At 40.6% G+C, this 21,563-nt stretch overlaps 1 protein-coding gene across 5 annotated transcripts in view; it reads right to left on the reverse strand.

Moving 5' to 3' along the window:
• trpm7 (transient receptor potential cation channel, subfamily M, member 7) overlaps positions 1 to 19,383 on the reverse strand; it is a 59,356-nt gene extending 39,973 nt beyond the window's left edge. For 2 of the 5 annotated variants that reach the window (XM_049594193.1, XM_049594184.1), the window contains exons 1-5: positions 9,866 to 10,135; positions 8,817 to 8,896; positions 4,852 to 4,890; positions 3,368 to 3,575; positions 641 to 854 (exon numbers count right to left, since the gene is read on the reverse strand). In XM_049594193.1, coding sequence (XP_049450150.1) covers positions 641 to 854; positions 3,368 to 3,575; positions 4,852 to 4,890; positions 8,817 to 8,896; positions 9,866 to 9,916 — 592 coding nt within the window. In that variant the 5' untranslated portion in view covers positions 9,917 to 10,135. Of the gene's footprint in view, positions 1 to 640; positions 855 to 3,367; positions 3,576 to 4,851; positions 4,891 to 8,816; positions 8,897 to 9,865; positions 10,138 to 19,210 lie in introns of those variants that run through there. The other 3 variants (XM_049594211.1, XM_049594202.1, XM_049594218.1) reach the window with 3 other exon arrangements.
• Between the last annotated feature and the right edge of the window lie 2,180 nt (positions 19,384 to 21,563).

A 21,563-nucleotide genomic window follows, 5' to 3' on the forward strand; every position in this document is an offset into this window, starting at 1 on the left:
ATAGATGCCATTAAACATGCATGTGAAAAGAAACAGCCAAGACACCCGAGCTTCTGTGACCAAAATGCCGCATATGGGGCAAGTCCACAACAAGTACATTAGTCCTGGGGTTGTTTGTGAACCACAATCCTCTGCTAATGGATCTCATGGATTCAGCAGTAATTTGTGATGCAGGAGACCATCCCAACTGGTCAGGGTGCCAGGGGCATTAAAAGTAATCACTGGTCTGGGTAATTGACCCTGTGAGTAATGATTTAAACACTATGATCAGACCACACCATCTTAACGTTGCGCTGTGGCTGCAGACACACCTTGGCCACGACACACAGCCAAATGACACGCTTAGAGCCCGGTATTACAACTTCTGCTACATCAGCGCATCACACACTGATGGTTGCTGTGTGCTCCTGCAGGTCTGAGTACAAAGTGAATGTGCATGAGTGTTCATTTAGGGACTATGTAATGGAACAGCGGTGGAAAGTAAAAGTTATTTAGCTGCCATATCCATTCAATAACAATAATACCAATTCTTTATCACACTCAGAGGACAGTTTAACATTCCCATGCCTGCTGTATTATTTTCTCATGACCTGAACATGTTTCCCTGTCTTGTTTGTTTATCATTTTTCTGGCTACAAACCTGTGTTGACCCCTCCAGTGAGGATCCAGGCCCCGGTGGTGACTGCAGCCTTGATGAGACCCTTGCCCACAACCTGCTTGATGCGTGGGTGCAGCTCAAAGTTCTGAACTCCTCCATGGACAGAGATGAGGATCTTAGGAAGCTCCATATGCCACTCCTTCAGCATCAGCCGCAGGATGCTCTCTGGCCGTGAGTCGTGGGACAAACGCACATACTGCCCAAGTTTTGCGCAAACACAGGAAAAGCATGTTAATATGAGCACATAAAGAAACATCACATCACATCTGAGAGGCTGAAACCAAGAAATGTTTGGTTGAAAAATTACTACAGGGTTCCTACACATTCTTGGAAAAAATTCTAACTTCTCCATAACTTTTCAAGGACCCATGATAAAATTTACATTACTATTCACAAAGTTTAAGTATATGGACAGAACTGTATGGTATGCTCTACTCCAATTATTAACTACTGTATTATAATTATTGCATTTTGTAAACAAAACACCACATGGACAAATATTAGCGCTAAATTACCACAAAAGCTGCAGAAAATTATTATTAATTCCATGAAACACAACAAAATTTCATTATATTTTTTTTTTTCCAAAACCTGCAGGGACTGTACTTATACCACGACTTTTCCAGGTCTGGAATATTAGATTTAGAAATCCAATGACTCCTCCAGGTTTTCCAAGACCAGGGGAACCCTGTTACTAATTGATTTATCGACTGATCATCAAATCACTTGATTTTTATAATTAATAATAATGAATAAAGACTAATTATGGGTCATGGGTAATTTTACCCATGATCCTTTCATTGTACTTTTTTTATTTTCGAGGCTGTTAGTTAACATTGGCATACCGACACTATCTTTAGTAATTTGAGAAATAAAGCCGATTACATTAGTACACAGGGTTACATGTACACTGAACAAAAATATAAACGCAACACTTTTGTTTTTGCTCCCATTTTTCATGAGCTGAACTCAAAGATCTAAAACATTTTCTACACACACAAAAGACCATTTCTCACAAATATTGTTCACAAATCTGTCTAAATCTGTGTTAGTGAGCACTTCTCCTTTGCCGAGATAATCCATCCTACCTCACAGGTGTGGCGTATCAAGATGCTGATTAGACAGCATGATTATTGCACAGGTGTGCCTTAGGCTGGCCACAATAAAAGGCCACTCTAAAATGTTCAGTTTTATCACACAGCACAATGCCACAGATGTCGCAAGTTTTGAGGGAGCGTGCAATTGGCATGTTGACTGCAGGAATGTCCACCAGAGCTGCTGAATGATGATTGAATGTTCATTTCTCTACCATAATCCGTCTCCAAAGGCATTTCAGACAATTTGGCAGTACATCCAACCGGCCTCACAACCGCATACCACGTGTAACCACACCAGCCTAGGACCTCCACATTCAGCATGTTCACCTCCAAGATCGTCTGAGACCAGCCACCCGGACAGCTGCTGCAACAATCAGTTTGCATAACCAAAGAATTTCTGCACAAACTGTCAGAAACTGTCTCAGGGAACCTCATCTGCATGCTCGTCGTCCTCATCAGGGTCTCGACCTGACTGCAGTTCGTCGTCGTAACCGACTTGAGTGGGTAAATGCTCACATTCGATGGCGTCTGGCACGTTGGAGAGGTGTTCTCTTCACGGATGAATCCCGGTTTTCACTGTTAAGGGCAGATGGCAGACAGCGTGTGTGGCGTCCTGTGGGTGAGCGGTTTGCTGATGTCAACGTTGTGGATCGAGTGGCCCATGGTGGCGGTGGGGTTATGGTATGGGCAGGCGTATGTTATGGACAACGAACACAGGTGCAATTTATTGATGGCATTTTGAATGCACGGAGATACCATGACGAGATCCTGAGGCCCATTGTTGTGCCATTCATCCATGACCATCACCTCATGTTGCAGCATGATAATGCACGGCCCCATGTTGCAAGGATCTGTACACAATTCCTGGAAGCTGAAAACATCCCAGTTCTTGCATGGCCAGCATACTCACCGGACATGTCACCCATTGAGCATGTTTGGGATGCTCTGGATCGGCGTATACAACAGCGTGTTCCATTTCCTGCCAATATCCAGCAACTTCGCACAGCCATTGAAGAGGAGTGGACCAACACTCCACAGGCCAACAACCTGATCAACTCTATGCGAAGGAGATGTGTTGCACTGCATGAGGCAAATGGTGGTCACACCAGATACTGACTGGTTTTCTGACCCCCCCAGACCCGCCCAATAAAGCAAAACTGCACATTTCAGTGTGGCCTTTTATTGTGGCCAGCCTAAGGCACACCTGTGCAATAATCATGCTGTCTAATCAGCATCTTGATACGCCACACCTGTGAGGTGGGATGGATAATCTCGGCAATGGAGAAGTGCTCACTAACACAGATTTAGACAGATTTGTGAACAATATTTGTGAGAAATGGTCTTTTGTGTGTATAGAAAATGTTTTAGATCTTTGAGTTCAGCTCATGAAAAATGGGAGCAAAAACAAAAGTGTTGCGTTTATATTTTTGTTCAATGTATATAAGTAAAAGTTCGCAGTGAGTCCACACACATCTACATTGAAGAAAACACCTTAAATACTGTGTAAGACCATTTTTTCTATGATCCATATCACAGTTATGAGAGTTTTAAGACTCCCAAGCTGTCTTTTGACATGAATGTGTCCTCCAGCAGAAAGAATTTGCCCTCTTACCTTGGCTCTGTACGAGTGAGACCCTCCCTGGAAATTGATGACACCATAGGCGTCAGTGGGGCTCGCCTCTGTGTGTTTTTCCACCGACCACTCCTCCAGCTCGGGCATGGACAGGTTGGCATTTTCACCCAACTTCACGTCCGAGTACTTTGTGGCCAAGCTGGCTGTAAAGCCAACATGCTGGCGCACCAGCCGCCCACAGCAGCACCTTGAGGGTGAACAGAATCACTTTTAATTGATACAATAATATACTTTTTCAGCTCGACACACCTTGGCTGTAATGTTGCAGAACACAGGGGATAAAACAGAATATTAACAATAGCACATGTAAAGGTCCAGTGAGAAAGATTTAGGGAAATTTAGTGGCATTTAGCAGTGAGGACTGCAGACTGCAACCAGCTCAAAGTTCTCCCGGTAAGAATCTCTTCAGTGTTCATTGTTCTGGAGGTTTTTACTGGGAGCTGAATTATCTGCAGAGGTCTCTTCCTCTCCAAAGCAAATGCACCCGGTGACTTACCCATAAAAACACTGAATAAAGCAGTTTGATTAAAAACAAACAAACAAAGAAAATCAGTTCCTTCGCCGCAGAGGATCTGCCAACAACAGTGGCAAACTCAAAAACGTGAATGGCCCTATCTGGAGCCAGTGTTTGCTCTGTCCATTCTTTGGTACTGTTGAAACATGGCAGTGCAACATGGCTGTCTCCGTGGAAGAGAACTTGCTCCCTACTTAAATATAAACAGCTCATTCTCAGGTAACAAAACATAACAATTGTTATTATCAGGTAATTATACACTAAAGAAAAAATACTTAATATATCATATTCCATTTCTGCCAATATATCCCCTAAATCCTACACAATGGGCCTTTAAATTATCAAATATACATAATCGCTAAGAAACAGGTATTCAAAAGCAGGGACATAATACCTAGGGAAATTGACAAAAATGACTTTTTGCCGACGACATTTTCAACCAACTTCTCAAATTAATAATAGCTTAGCTATATCTGACACAATGTGCTCATAAATGTTGTTATTTCAGGCTTAAAATACGAATCTAGTTTTTGTCTACCTTTCTCTGAAACTGATTCAAGAATTACTACAAAATTCAAATGGTAATTTTTTTTGTATTATCACTGTAAACTGCATATGTGATGTGTGAATAGAAAGGTTGGGGACTCAACATCAACATCTGAAACATCCAACATCCATTCACTTTCATCATTCGCCTCATCAATTTAGTATTATTACAATTAATGACCACACTAAACTGTCTTTGTTTTCAGACCTCCTTTAAACCTCAGGCGAGGATGTGCATCCTGACACACAAAGCCTGAAGGTTAATTGTTTTCTGAGCTGCTGTTCAGTGGAATTACACTGTAAAAGAATTTCCCTGCAGTCCTTTAAAAGTAACTGGATACCTTTAGGCTAATCCCATCAGGTAACAAAGAATGAGGGAAACACAGACCAAACAAATACTTACCGGACTAGCTGTTGGCAAATCTGGCATCCTGGAAGGCATCTGGAAGGAATTTGACATCAATGTACTTAGTCAACATTTTAAATTCAAATAAATATGAACCACCAAGATTTGCAGTACATTTGCAAAGATACAAAAGCAGTTACAATGTTATAACGTTCTGATCTCTCCTGGTGAGAAGGAAGCTCTCTGTAGTCAAAGTTTGAGGACATTAAGGAAGGTTATCTGTCAGCTGGGCAGGCAGCCCAGTTAGATTGGCCTTTAACCAAGAGAGCATTGTGAAACCTGCCAAGGGGACTCTCACTTTGATCACAGTCACATGCAGGCCTTTGGCCCAGTGTTAAGAGGGCCTATGTTCCCTAACACCTCCGAATCATCTTCCAGCAGCAGCACGTACTTTAGTTAGCAGAGGAAATCCAGTGGCAAATAATTGATGTAAAAAAAACAACGAAAAGAGTAACCTAGTATCACTGTGAGTGTACAAGAAGAGAGGAAGGAAGGCAACTTCTTCAAAATGTAACTAAAAACAGGAATGGTTGACACACGAAGAAGGAGGTTAAACAGTAAATACACATAACTGTGAGAAAGTACTTATTAAAAAACCAAGAACCTTCCAAACAAAAAGGTTCTTTTGTCTTTGCCTATTTCTATGACTTCAATACCAGCTGCTGTACCTTTAATTGAGTTAGTTCGTGTGTGCTTCTCATGCACACATAGTACATTGTGAATGAGTGGGCTGCATGCCAGACCAGTAAGAAGTCTTCCATACAATTTTAACACTGCTTTGTAAGATTCCAGTAAGTCTACAGGAAAGTCCCCCTTCACATTACACACACAGTAAATCGTCTTTAGTTTTACTTTTCAAAGAACAGTACACAAGGCAATAAATGACAATTAAAGTGGGATCTGGATTTAATGAAATCGAATGAGTCATCCAGATGATGAAATCCAAACTTCCTAAATTAGCAGACTAACAGCAAATTAAAAAGAAAATCGATTCTTTTACCAATCAGGGACACTGTCAGCTCCTTTTGTGTTACACAGTGGGGCTACTGTGGGATGTCCCCTGTCCACTTATTTATTTTCAACAGCTATGTAATGACTTGCCACCAGTGTAAGGCAAAACACTGAGATAATCTCCATCACTATTAAAGTACGACCCCAACGCATCTCGCCGTATGCTGATGATGTACTTATATATAGCTGAATGGGAGACATCAATTGCAACTTCACTAAACTTGCTGGAAATTTAAGTGCATTCTCTGGATTTACCATGAAGTGAATTAGTGCCTCTTTCTACCAACACAAAAAAATTCTTTTTTAACACTCAATACATTTCAAAATAGCCTTCAGTCCTGGTAAATACTTTGGGCTCATTATTACGAGAAAACTGTAAATACTGCTACAGACAAACTGGAATAAAAGAGTGGCTGGACTTAAAAATAATACTGAACTCTGGAGGATGTTGCCTCTATCCATGGCCGGGAGGATTACTGTGATCAAGATGGCAGATCTTTTACGAATTTTCTAATTATTCTAATCAATCCCATACCAAAACTTTTAAAAGCTTGTGTAAGACAGAGACACTTGGCTAAGTTAAAATTAAAGGAAGGGTTTGGTATCCCCAACTTTAGAAGGTAAGATTGGGTAGTAAGTCTTTATAATGTGGCTTGGTGGAGAGAAACACTCTTTGATAAGGACAGTGAGACCCCGGAATAAATTTGCCTCATGTAAAGGGGTGTCACTGAATGCACTGTTCAACAGCCCATTCAAAACAGATTATTTATACAATGGAAATACAACCATGTTCAACATACTTAAAATATGGAAACAGATCAAACCATACTTAAAGATATTTCCAACTTAGACAGCCCAATACGTAATAACCATGCATTTCTACTTGAGCTCCAGGACAGGGTTTTCAGTCAGTGGAAACAGAGAGGTTTAGTCAATATAGCAGATTTTGACAACAATTTATGGTCATTTACTCTAATTAAACAGAAGTATGACCTTCTTTCACTGACTTCTTTAGATATCTACAAATCAGGGATTTCACTAGAAGGCACCTCCACAAATTTGAAAAGATCAGTAATCAGTTAACTATTAAAAGTATCAAGCAACAAAACCCAATGGATCCATGATCTCCTTTTATTATATTACAATGGCAAAGACAGATATTATCAGCACAAATAATCTTAGGGGAGTACCGGAGGGGGAATTTTCTCAAGAGTGTCTTAGCAATACTAATAAATCCTCTATAAATGTTAGACACATATTAATCCACTTCAAGGTTATCCATAGACTTGATTATACAAAATCAAGATTACATGAGATACCATGAGGTATCTCCTACTAAACCTGTAATAAATGTAACACATATGAGAACATTTTGTTTTACTTTCTTTGATTATGCCCAGAAATTCAGCCATTTTGGAAGGATATATTTGAATTTCTGTCTGTGTTTGGGTGCCACATTAAATAACACTAAACACTAAATACTAATTACAAGCAGTGTCATTATGTGTGGTTTAAGAAAATACAGCTTTACTGCAGTAGTGGAAAGAGGAGTCTGTGCCCACTGTTGAAGTGTGGCTTAGGGACCTGAATAGTGTACTATACTTGGGAGAGTGGAATTATTACTTAAACAAAAAGTCACTGTCATTTGTGAAAGTTTGGCATCCAATTCAAGCCTTTATGGACTGCATTGGCCAGTGACCTTAATAATTACCAAATTTGGGTTAGAATGAAAATAATTCTGCCAGAAAGGTCTCTCTGACAGAAAGCCCTGAAGGTTAACTTATCCCATGTGCTGTTTTGTGTGTTAGTGGAGTCAATTTAACATAAATTTTACTGCACGCAAGCCGTTATAATTTTTTTTAATACATATGTGTTGTTTTTATCTTTTATGTCCAAAAGCAAAAAAAAGGGAGGCAGTTTATTCTGTAACCGAAAATGGGCACATGACATTGTATCATATCAATCAATCAAAGGCCCCTGAATTGTATTGAATTGAAAATGTATTGTGGAAGACTTTGTAATATCAGCAGATATCATATCTAATACCTAATTCTTATTAATCATTTTGTTTGGCGGTGCTCAGTGTGCCTTGACTGCCTTGAGTTTTTTGTCATGTATTATCTGATGTGACATTATATCACACATCCTAATTTCAAAGCATTTATAATAAAAATCCTAGCCCTTTTAACAGTACTATAAGGATCAGCATTCCCCATTGAAGGGGTAGCCAATAGTTTTCCTTTTTTCACTTTGTAATTTGCCCTCTTTACTGTCCTATGGAATAAACAGTATGTTATAAAAACAGTTAAAAAAAGACATGCGCATTCCACATTCCAATGGAGTGGGTGCTGGACCAAAGAAACACCTGGCAAAGTAGAAAACAAATACGTCCACACACCAAGCAGCTCCCATTTAGATGGATTTTAATGCAGTGTAACATTTCAAGCCTTTTGAGAAGTCTGACAAAGAGCGTAGATTTGAAACATTAAACCACATTAAAATATTTATAATGTAATGTAAAATCCTTATTTTTTTTCTACACTAATAGTATGTTTGACATAATTAGAAATTGTTAGCACACTAAGTACATTGAATCTGTACTGTTGTTACAAAAACATTGTCAATCACAGTCTTAAATCAAAGCATAATTTTTCATGACAATTTCATGGAACAACAAACAATTAAAACTATTGAACGAATTAGCCATTTCTAAAAACTAAAATAAATATCCCTAAGAAGCAATGATACACAGGTTCATCACTGGTCTTCCCCCTCACTTAACGCTGTAATAATAGTGACAGACATAAACATCAAAATTATGTGGAAACAGACTCATTTAGTCTTTGGAGAGTAGTGGTTAGGGTTTGGGCCTACTTTAACACACACCATGCAATTACACTGTTTCCATGGCTATCACCACAAGGCACACTACAGGACGACTAAGCACATACCTGTGGGGGTCCTTTGACACTGGAAGTATGTACACACATTCCCGCTTGGTGAAAGTGCTTTCTATCCAGGGTTTCTGGGACTGCAAACAAAAGAGAGACAGTTGCATATTGTGAGCAATGGACATCAGCTGATGTTCCTCATTTGTATTTACGGCTTTATTATATTTGCATTCTAAAGAAGTCAAGCTGCCGAGAAAATGGTCCCCTGTGGATGCTGAAAACAATGCTCCTCTGTGTAGCAATTTATTGAGTGCTTGTACAAACAGGGCTGACATTATATCCATCGTATTTTCACAAAGACAAGGAAACAGAACACGTGGATAAATCAAAAGTGGTAAGCTGTCTCTTTTACTTCAGTTAAGACAATTTTCCCCGAAAATGACGGAACATCCTAAAAGGGGGCTTGTAACCCCTTAATCCAGGATTTAGTCACTGGAAATCAAAGGGATTAGATGTTTTAATAAATAAAAAAATACAAATTTACTTCGTAAAATTAGGACAAGTAAGATTCAAGAGGCACGCCAGCTACAGGTGCCTGTTATAAAGTACAATAAAATAATCTCAGTCTGTATCACTATTCCTTTAAAACAAGGATTTATGTTGCAGGAATTTTCAATTAAATGCCTCATGCCTTATTGTTCCCCCAGTGCAGCTCAGAGCGATTAGCACCATTAATCCTTCCCGGCACAAAGCAGGAAACCTGCAAGCACCGTCACCTGCTTCACACCAAAGCGTTTCAACTATTTCTGAAACTCAAACAATAGTATTACAACAACCAGGGATGGAAATGCTGTTGGTCAACATGACTGTTTAGTTAAATATAGACAGCGTAGCTACAGAAGTGACACAGCATAAAGCAACAGTTCCATGTCCAAATTTCAATCAATCATTTTATCTCTCCCTGAAGTCACTTATCTCTGGTGCCAGAGTCCCATCCATAGTGCCTCAGGTTCTATACTGCCTACAACAAATGGCGGTTTTACAGAAACGTCTAAACAAACAGGTCATCCCGCCACTTGACCAGTGACACCGAGCCGCTGAGTATGTACCTGGATGTACTCCTCTTCATCTCTGTGTTTAAGGGCTTTGTACAGGAACATGCCAAGGCTCCTTCATGCATCTCCTTGACAAACCACAGTCACCACAGCCTCCCGTGAGCGCTGGATCATCAGCAACAAAATCACTATACTTCTCTCCGTTTCCGTCTCTCAGAACAAGTTTCCATCCAGGTCTCAAAGTCTACAGCGATGCTGTAACCATACAGATCCGGCCTGAGTTAAAAGCTGAGTGATCAGTGAGAGGTTGCAGCTTCCAAACTCCATCCACAGTTAATCTGTAAGGAGCCACTCAGGGGGCAGATGAATGTGTCTGAGACCAACTAGATATTATACTTAGGCTGGGGAGAAAGAGGCGAGGGAGGCGGGGGTGTGGGAGAGGATTAGTGGATGGGCAGAGGCCTCAGTGATATATACCTAGTTGTCTACTGAGGACACACCACCAACTGTGATTCATGCAGCACACACAAAACCGCTCCCAACAACACACACAAGGTCCGCACTTATTTTGAAGCTTATTTTCAAAAGAGCAGCATTAAAACAAACGTAATCCAGATCAAACTGAGGGCAGCAAACTAATGTTAATCCTGGGTACTTTTAAATTTATCTAACCTTTATTGGACTAAAGTAACACTGAACCTAAAACACAGGTTCACATATTTACACAAGACAGTGGTTTTGATGTTCACACTGAACGTCCTGTATGGAAAACTTCTATAGCAGGCGTGTCCACACAGAGCAACCATGACAGATTAATTTTTCTCTTCTAACAGCGCTGCTGGAGATCATTTATGAGGTGAGTGATGGCGACATCAAACACATGTTAAAGGAATACTTCAACCATAAAATCATCATTTGTATATCAATTACTCACCCCATTTTGAGTTGAAATTGTGAAGAATACTTTGTTTTTCTCACATGCCTCCAAGGTGAACAAAGAATCCAAAAACTGAGAAAATTCTTGATGAATAAGAGTAAAGGGGGCCACGCTTATCAACAGCAAGACTATATCAAAACATCCATTTACAAACTTTCACACAAGTTTTATTTATCTAGTTGTATGCTCAGTACCTCCCAAACACATGCATTTCCTGCTAAAACCTTACTATTTAAAACTATTTGTCATACAAGTAGCGTGCCTGGGCAACCATGTGCGTTTGAACTCTGCTTGTTTGTTCCGGTGAGCAGGCGCACAACAAGTCGTATAAAGAGGTGTTTTAAATAGGTAGGTTTTAGCAAAAATGGATGGGTTTGGTAAATACTCAGCATGGAACTGGATAATTAGACTTGGATCATGCTGCAAGAGTTTGTGAGAGTTTGTGAACTGATGTTTTGATAAACTTTTGCTGTTATTAAACCAAGTCCTCTTTACTTCAATTCTTGAAGAATTTTCTCAGCTTTTGGATTCTTCGTTCACTTTGGAGGCATGTGAGAAAAACAGTTTTCTTTATAAATTCAGCATAATACAAGGTGAGTAACTGATACACAAATGATTATTTTGTGGGTGAAGTATTCTATTTATGGTTTCATTTCAACTTAATTTGGCATTTTAAACACTGTTTAGACCTACAACTACATTGCTGACATTGGCATCAAGGTTTTTCTCTCATTAAAGTCCATTTTACATGTATAGTGCCAATTTTGTATCTACAATTCATTCTTCGAATTTTCGCTTGCGGTTAACACAGTATGTCCTAAATGTTTAAATGAATCATTACAAATGATCTGATGAGTGTGATGTTTTTGTAGGTGTGAACTATTATCTTGACAGAGGGAATTATCACCTCTTTCACTATGTATTTATGTTTTGGCTGAACCTTGCCCCTGAACCCAGAATTAACCACAGTGTAGACAAACCTGCACTTAAGTTACATCATCGAAACCACTTATTTAGAGGGAAAAATAAAAGTGAATGGACTTGGAAAGTTATGAAAGTACTGAATACAGTGTATCGTCATGAAAGAGCAGCTATGAAAGTAATACAAAGGTTCTCAACAAAATCAAATCTTTAGAAAAGTGTTGCCCTTTCTTTTACAAGGAATAGTTCAAAATATTTGGAAAATATGCTTACTTGCTTTCTTATTAAGAGTTACAGGAGGGGATCACTCTTGCATACAGTATGTCTCTATAACATGACGCTGGAGCCAGGAGATGTTTGCTAAGGTTAACATAAAGACTGAAAACGGGAAAACCTGCCTGGCTCGCCCAAAGGTGACTAAAATCCTCCTCCCAGCACCTGTAAAGCTCTAAAACCTTTAAATAGAGCTAGGCTAGATGACTCCACCTGTTTCTAGTCTTTATGTTAAGCTCAACTAACCTCCTGGCTCCAGCCTCATATTTAACAGACAAACATATAATTGGTATTAATCCTCTCATCTCTCTGCAAGACAATGAAAAAGTGCATTTCACAAAAACTATTCCTTTAAGTTTCTGTATTTGAAATATATAGTATCCAGCCACACACCTAGTGTACATAATTCCCTGTAAATACCAAAAATGGTATATTACACATTTCTTGTACAGTGTGCTGTGACTATAGTCAACAACAGAGTATGAAGATTTTTATATAGTATTAACTTTACTAGTATAGAGCATGTAATTACCGCGCAGCTCGTGTCACAGCAGTACAATCAGAGCTTCATCTAATAATGGTAATTGGTACGTTGGATTTTGGTGTGCCAATTAGCAAATGCTGACAGCAGCACTATTATTAATGCTTGCTGACCTTCATCAAATGTAGCTGTCAATCTCAAGAGCTCTCCATCTGTTAATATGTGGTCATTAATTTAACTGTGTGGCCTGCCTACCATTTGTGAGTCATGCTGTTGATGTGATGTTATTATTACACCCTGCCCTGTAATTGTATACCGCAGGTCATTGACTCTTCAGTGCCCCCGTACTGACCTGATCAGTGTCTGCGCTGCGCTGTGGAAGAATGCTTTCCACAACAGCGCTGGCGGCATCTCGAGCTAACAAAGTGTTAATGAGGCAGATGAAGCCGGACTGTGCTCTGCTAACCTGTAACCATGGTACCTGAGAATGTCAGGCAACAAAAGACTCGAACACTTCAGAGCCACTGCCAAAACCACACGAACACACTCTCACTCTCCTGCTTCCTCGCTCCCTCCCTCTTCCTCTTGGAGCTCCAGCTTTTATGATTACTTTGTTCCTGTAGGAAATATAAGCCAGCACCTTTCCATCCCTCTGGGTTCGACAATGTAGGATGCTGAGAGTATTGTTTATGGGCAACTGTGTGTGTGTGTGTGTGTGTGTGTGTGATCACGTTCATCTGCACCAAAAACAGACATGGTAGTGAATATGATCAAATGTAGAAAGACAAATCTGACCACATACTGTTCCTTTATCTTCCTACTGTCATCCAACACACACACACACACACACACACACACACACACACACACACAAAGTCACAGAGACACACACACACACACACACACACACATACTGTGAACTCAGAAACCTTGCCAACTGAGCTCTTCCTTCCCCCTCCTTCTTCTTTTTCCCAACAATGTAACAAGGCTGGCTGGTCGACCCATCATTCCTCTGGCCCTGCGTGACGTAATAGGGGCTGAGATAACATCTGGCTTGGCAATTCTATTACCCATTTAGAAAGAGCGGAGGATCTGGGGTCAGCACTTCAGTGTGAGCGGTAGTCAAAGAGAAGAGACTTTCTCAGAGAACCAGCAAAAGCTGTTTTATTTCTCCGCTGTGTACTTTGAGAATTTGCTATCAAGGTGTGACTGGCTTCAAGAAGTTTGCAACTCTTTGTAAGAGAAGACAGAAGTTTTGGGTTTGAAGAGATAAGGTTCAGAGTTACCAGAAAAATTAAATTACACTGAGCAGCAAATTAATCCAACTGCCTCACCGTCCTGGTACAACAATGATTACAATTGAAGCACTGGTCTATGGCTGTAAGCATGGGCGCAGAACTAGGCCATCCTCCACGGTACAGTGAGCTGAAGCTCCTGTCATGAGTTTTTTTCCACGCCATAACCTTAATTCCTCACTGCTGTTTCTCTTTGCATCAAGTCACATCACAGTGGAACTTCAGTTGTACCGCACAGCCCACAGACATACTGAAAATCTGGATATAGACACAGAAGGCACCTAACAGTGCAATCAATTAAAAGCTTATGGCTGCACGATTATGGCCAAAATGATAATCACAGTTATTCTGATCAATACTGAAATCACAATTATTCATCTTGATTATTTAATGGACGATAATGTACAAATCTTTGCATCAAAATAAGACTTAAAATAAGATTCTTCTTCACCTGAATTCAGTGCATCTCTTGAAGCTACATTTAAAAAAAGAGTGTTTATTGGACACACATCTTTAGGCGAATGGCGTGTAACTGCATCGGTTATTTCAGTCCATCTCTGGGAGCTGGATGGATACAGTGGCGTTCAGTGCAGTGTTGCTGTTATGGATGCCTGAGTTGATGCTGGACAAGAACGGGGATTCAGTGAGGTAACATTAGCAACGTTATCATTCTTAGCCGTCATTGTACTGCAGTTTATGGTGTTTTATTGGGTGATTGACCAAGTTGTGTTGCTTTGCTTGTCTTATTCGGTCTAAATACAAAATACTTCTACTACTTCTACTACACTTGATTTTCATTTTGCCTTTTCATTTCCTAGCTGCTGTCTGTTTTATATTACTCTTCTTGTCTACTTTGGACAAGAGGCTAACACAGTTTCGGAAATCCTGTTGGTCACTACTTTTTATATATAAATATGCAGCTCTAAAATGAATAAATGCTATCATCTTTATTATTGAAAAAACAACATAGGAATGGGATGCGATGGGAGTCATTCTTTCGGGATTGGGTTCTGTCATGGGATTGGGACCAGACAGGACTTTCTTTGTGGGAGTGGGATCGGACAGGAGTGAAAATCCACTTCCGTATCATCCTCTAGTCTAGACTGAAGCTGCAACATTCAGGAAAGTTTTCACAGTCTGTCACTGCGGGATGTGTGAGCACAGCAGCATGACAGGTGTAATGGCTGTTAGTTTGGGAAGCGCTTTATTTAATATACAGCTGAGTTTGCTATAAGCAGTGCATGCATTTTAAACATCAATATTGCAGTTAATCATGTTTAATTTAACTGCCGGAGGCCAAAATCGTGATCTAGATTAATATTTGAGTAATCGTTCAGCTTTGGTAGATCTGGAACGATTAGTAGATTTATCAATAAGCCAACAGACAGAAAATTAATCTGCAACAATTTATTCATTTAAGTGACTTTTAGGCAAAAATGCAGAGAATTCTTCAGTTTTACTTGTTTGTTTGTTTTGTTTTTGTGAATATCTGATGGTTTCTTTTTATATGATTTCTTTTTTAGGTTTAAATAACAGTAAATTGAATATTTGGGGTTTTCAAATGTTGGTTGGACAAAACAAGTAGGAAACTGTGATGGGAAGGGTTCATTATTTTCTCTTATTTTATGGGCCAAACGATTAATCGAGAAAGTAAGAGGCAGATAATCGATAGGTGCAGCCCTACAATCACAAAAGCAAAGAGTTCCAACAAATGTGCTGATATCAGACCTGTTTCTCAAGTCATCTAACCAATCCAAAGTCAAGTCTTTCTTCTGCCAGAGCAAGTCTCAAACTAAGTCTTCCTTTGGAAATCTTAAGTCTTTCATGTCATGTGTCTGTATAATGGCACATTACACATTCATAACAGTGCAGTAGTTTTACCAGATTTGAACATTTTCCTTTTAAAGCTGTTTCTCAAATGTTTTCCAATGGCCGAAGCTGTGCTTTAATGGAACCTTTATTTGATAAAGAGGCTGTGCTATAAATTCATGCTACAAAAAAAGAAACGAATGAGCGTTCCTAGTTTATTTTGCACACTTGACATTCAAACACAAAGGTCAGGAGAGCCCAGTACAAGTTTTTAAGTGGTCTCATGTGCCTCTAAGGACACAATGTCAGGAGGACCATCATAAATTTAATCATAATAATTCAAATAAAAAGTCACAATATGCCTCACAACATGAAAGTCCAAGTCAGATCTCAAGTCCTGCTTTTGGTGACCTGGCTTATATCCAAACCTCAAGTTTGCAGCTCGAGCCAACACAACTAGTACTAGTAAATCTTTCTGACAGAGCCAAGGCCAAATCAAAATAGGCCTTTGTATTGGCTTCATTAAAATAGAATATGTATCACACTATGAGACATTTTAACACAGAACCACCTCATCAATTTGCAATCCTTGCCACATGTTAGGCGTTTAGGATTAAGGATTCCCTTTAGCCAACAGATAAGACACTTACAGACAAAACAACCAAATGATAATACAATCAGAAAAGTATAATTAACACTATTTTTCTGTCAAATATACTACTATATTCTTAATTATATCCATTTATATGTATATACTAAATTAATAAACACTGAATGTACATACAAACAACATATTCCTGTTTTCCCATTTTAACCTCCAGATAAGATTCCCGGAAGGTTGTTAAGTCAGTTCCTACAGTCATGAGACCAAAGTGTGACGGCTCTTCAGCTCTCAACCTTGTGTCCCCTGGGCATAGCTCTGAAACACTACACAGCATGAGCTGATACCATGCTGGCATGCCACCCTGAGTCCTGCCTCCAAGCAGATGTATAACCTAGTAATGTAAAGCATGTGATGGCTATTCATGTCAGCATCTGGTGCTCATGGTTATGTTAGCCTATGAAAACCAGGGTTAACTCAGTCTCAGGATAGTAGACAGGAACAGTGCCAAGTTCCTGACCAATAACAAAGAGAGGAACTAAATAAAATAGCATACTGCTCCTGCACATATTACACAATAGCTGCAACACAAGAGATATACTAAGCTGGTATTCCCTCCAGTGCTCTTTGGGTGAGCGCATGCAAGTCAGCTGCGTGTCCGACCAGGAGCTACAGCTCTGCACAGTGAGGGGAAGCAGTGTGTGTGTGTGTGTGTGTGTGTGTTTGTGGTGGGGGGGATCAGCTGGATAAGATCTGCAGGGGAGCACTCCATTCATAAAATCAACAAACTGAGACTCTGTGACCAATTTTTTTTTTGAAACCCCAATCCAGGGCCGCTGGAAAAACTTTATCAGCCATCTTCAAATGGGCTTGTGCGTGTGTGTGGTGCAAATGGATTAGCGCGTGAGATAACCCCGCTCAGAGAAGCATGCCACGGTCATTCTGCAGGCTGAAACACACAAGCACTCTAACACAATACACACACAAACAGTCACACACACTAGTTGTGCTAGAAGCTATTCTGGAGCACAACAAAGTGATGCAAGACCATTTTCGACCAGCTCACAGAGAGCTAAAGCTGATGACCAGTTCAACCATCCACGGTTATGTAAGACACTGTGACCTGCAATTGTAAAGCTGTATTACAGATTGGTGATATAGATCAAATCACGCTGACTACTCTGATGAACCAGACTGGCATTGGTTGATCAACATTTATTAGCACTGCTATCAGACTATCACACTGTTCAGAGCAGTAGCACAGGAGTGTCTCCCAAGTAAGCTGGGGCATGTGACCGGCTCAGGTCAGCACTATGGGAAATAAGACATTTTTACACTGAGGCAAAGGACAGGCACCAGCTGCACCGGCGTCTCATCGAATAAAGGACATGCTATATCATACCATACTGTGTCGTCATCAACATAGGACAACTTCTGGCAAATGCACGTGACTGTTCAATATGAGTTCAATCATGACAATCCAATGCTTTTCTTTTAAATGTGCACAGCTTTGGATTTTTGGATAGCTGGTTGGATAAAACAGAGTATCTGAAGACATCAAGTCGGGCTCTGGGAAATCACATAGGCATGTATCCCTATTTTTGTCATTGTATTGACGAATCGATTGATCGAGAAAATAATGGGCTAATCAATCGCTAATAAAAATAATTGTTAGTTGCAGCCGTAGCATCACATCCACATCATTAATGACCTGTTTTTGTTTTTAAACATTGTGAGTCTATCTTTTGATAGACAGACTGGACTGGACCAAAAATCACATCTAAAATATGGTCAGGTAATATAATTTTCAAAATGTGTCTACTGTCAGAGACTCTCTTTATAACTTGATAACTCTCACTTTAATATCTCAGGTTGTATGAGGACATTGTAGGAAATGCTGTACACTAATGAGCACGACTGTTAAGACAGCGATAGTATGATTTTTGCATCCAGTGATGATTAACTGTTATTTGACAGGTCTTCTCACTACTTATTTTCTAAAAGAAATGTACTATATTATCAGTGCCATAATCTAAAATAGCAGTACCCTGACACAGGATCATACAGGTCACTCACACCTCATATGAACCATCATCACAGTGTTGATATCTAAGCACTGGGTGTGTTATGACAGTGGATACTGTCAGTGTTACCCAGCTCTGCACACTATGTAATAGTAACACTGTATGGTCAATAATGACTCACAACCTTAGCTACACGTCCTCCGCTCTCTCCATTGACTCTGAGCTAATAGACCAGAGAGGGCTAGACAGGAAATCCTTGTGAGAAGAGGAGGCCGAGCTTGTCCCGAGGAGGAAGAGGAAAAGTTACAACTCCACAAACACCAGCGTTGTCTTCAGCAATGTCTGCAGCAGGCCTACAACATGTAACTGTCTCCAGACAGCCCACAGCCGTGAGTGGGCGCACAGAGGTCTAACAAAGGTCTGTGATAATAAATGCACTGTTTCAACATCACTTAACTTTCCCCGGCGCTGTAGGACTAAAGGCATTCACCGGACTTGGCAGCCACTCAAGGTGGCATTGACTTGTTACTGGCAATGACAGCGTGTCTTGTCCGACATCTGAGACAGCTGCTAGAAATGTGTCTCAAACAAGTGCCAGCTGCTGTGAAGAGCACTCTTTTATCTGTCTTTGTCTGGTGAAGAGAGAGGCTCTGTCTGTGTTGTCTCACGGCACAGAAACCGCTGCTAACATCAGCCAGCTACCGCAGCTAGTTAGCTTAGGTTAAGTACCTAGCATTTAGCGCTAGCGAGCTAGCTATTTAGCCTGCTAACGTTACGCCCGTGTGTGATTTGGGGGTTTTCTCGCTAGACGGTGTGTCACCGTGTACACTTTACTCATTACGTGCGTGTCACAGTGTGTTAGCAGTGAAGCCAGGCAGTCGGCAAACACAGCAAATGCCAGCGGGGTCTCGACTGGGTACCTGACAGGCAGGAGGCAGCATGCACGGGGGGACCTGCCACTCAAAACCCCCGATCAGTCACGACGATCCTCAGCGCCAATTTGACAACACTATTAAACCCAGAGGACGACAGATGACTACTGAGATAGGGTCACATACCATTCTCTTCACCGTTGAGACTCAGGAAGAGCTGTGTCGTGGCTTTTATCCATCTATCGGCGGTGCTCTCGGTTAGCCTTGGAAGGAAAGCCCGGTGGACGTTGGAGAGATCCGCTTCGGCTGCAGCTCCAACGGAAGGTTGCTTTTTCATAATTGTGCGACTCCAGACTGACGCTGCATGACGAGCCGGCTGACTCAGCCAGCACACTGTCACATGGCTGAGGCGGAGCCAGCGGCCACATGTGCGCTTTGTTTTAGTTCCTACACAAACTATACTGAACCAACAGCCAACAAAACCATACATTATTCTAACTTCACTCGTCCTGTCGCACTTATTTAGCATGGCTGACTGTTAATGTTGCTCACACAGTCATTAAAAGACTCTGAATTGCCCTAAAATACCCCATAAAAACATTATTCTCTTTAATAAGGCACCCTTTCCTCAGCACCTTCATAGTTCATAAATCATAAAGGCTTGCTAATGCTTTACAAATTAGTCAGAAGCTATTTAGAAGCAGTGGCGCCCCCACACTTTTTGTGGCCAGAGGGGGCCACTGGAAATCTTGGGGTGGCACACCAAAACCAAAACCATAACTGAATTTCAGGAGTTTGATGATGATGTTGAAGCAATAGGCTAAACTATGTCAATATGGAGAGTTCAGGAATCACACTTTGCTATACTTTAGTTTCTTATTTTACAGTTGAATCTGCTTTTATGTCTGGAACCTCCCGGCTATGACAGGCTTGAGGTGCGTCCACGTTGAGGACTTGGCTCAAGATTAATCTGATCCCGGTTGATTCGGCGATGGGAACCCAGCGGCCACATGCCTTTGTTGACGTATACCCCAGCGGGATTCAAGCCCTGGACCTTCCATGTGGATTATATATGCGCTAACCACTAAACTAGGGTGGCCCCTTCTTATTTCATAGTTAACATTATTAATTATGGCGGCACAGTGGTGTAGTGGTTAGCATTGTCACTTCACATCAAGAGGGTTCCTGGTTCAATCCCAGGAATCTGTCAATCTGTGTGGAGTTTGCATGTTCTCCTCATGTCAGCATGGGTTTTCTCCAAGTACTCCTGCTTCCTCCCACAGTCCAAAGACATGCAGGTTGGGGATAGATTAATTGGTGACTCTAAATTGTGAATGTGAATGGTTGTCTGTCTCTATGTGTCAGCCCTGCAATAGTCTGGTGACCTGTCCAGAATGTACCCTGCCGCTCGCCCAATGTCAGCTGGGATAGGCTCCAGCCCCCCGCAGCCACCAAGAGGATAAGCGGTTACTAATTATCTGATATAAAGGAGGTGGCCAGAGTGGCCTTTTTTCACCTAACAAACATTACTAAGATTCAACCTAACCTTTCATTAAAGGATGCTGAGATCCTTATTCATGCTTTTGTTATGTCACAGCTAGATTAGTGCACTGCCCTTCTGTCAGGTTTGCCAAAGAAGAGTGTTCAAGGTCTTCAGATGGTACAGAACGCAGCATCTCATGTTCTATGAGCATGTTACTCGTGTGTTCAGTTGATGTATTTAAAGCAAAGCTAAAGGCCCCTTTTGTTCACTGTTGTATATAAGTCTTGATTTGTCCGTTTATTGTTGTCTGTCATTGTTTTATTGTGTTTTATTTATTGTAGACTGTTTTTAGTAGCCTTTCTGTTTTTAATGATGTATAGCACTTATTGAAAGCGCTTTACAAATAAATTTATTATTATTATTATATACATGGACTGACATCTGTGCAGTTAACATTTTGAGTACCACAACACTCCTGTCAAATAGGTGTCATTTTCCTTAAAAAAGGAGAACACTGATTGTAAGGAACATGGCATTTACTGGGAACAGGCCTTCTCAAGTTTAGGGGAGATTTGTGGGTCCCCATAGAAATCATTTTCATTCAGATATCTTTAGGTAAGTTTTCAAGGGACCCTTTTAAAAAAGGCCATAATAGTTGTTCCCTTGCCAAGGAAGGTGTAGCCTAATTTTGGACCCTTATTCAGCCTCTTTTCCACCAAGCAATGCCCACATGGTTGATGCATTATTACTGGATGCCTGGTGTTGTCTAGTTTCCCAGTGCTACCTTTGCACCAGCTTTCAAAGAAAGTGTCTCACGGCCTCTTAAGGACACTAACGTTGGACTCCAATTATTTTCAGGGTGTGGAGTTACCATATTGTGAAAAGTCCCTGTGCACCCACAGGGATTTTTGACAGTTTCACTGTTAATCCTCAACCACATTTTCTGTCTTTATGACTTCATCATAAAGAACTCTCCTACAGTATGAACTCCTACTCCCTGATAGTACATTTGCAGAGCACCTAGACCAAATTACATGTAAAACATATCAAATTTTA

Source organism: Epinephelus fuscoguttatus, linkage group LG2, assembly GCF_011397635.1.
Source record: "Epinephelus fuscoguttatus linkage group LG2, E.fuscoguttatus.final_Chr_v1".
In the NCBI taxonomy this organism is placed as follows: domain Eukaryota; kingdom Metazoa; phylum Chordata; class Actinopteri; order Perciformes; family Serranidae; genus Epinephelus; species Epinephelus fuscoguttatus.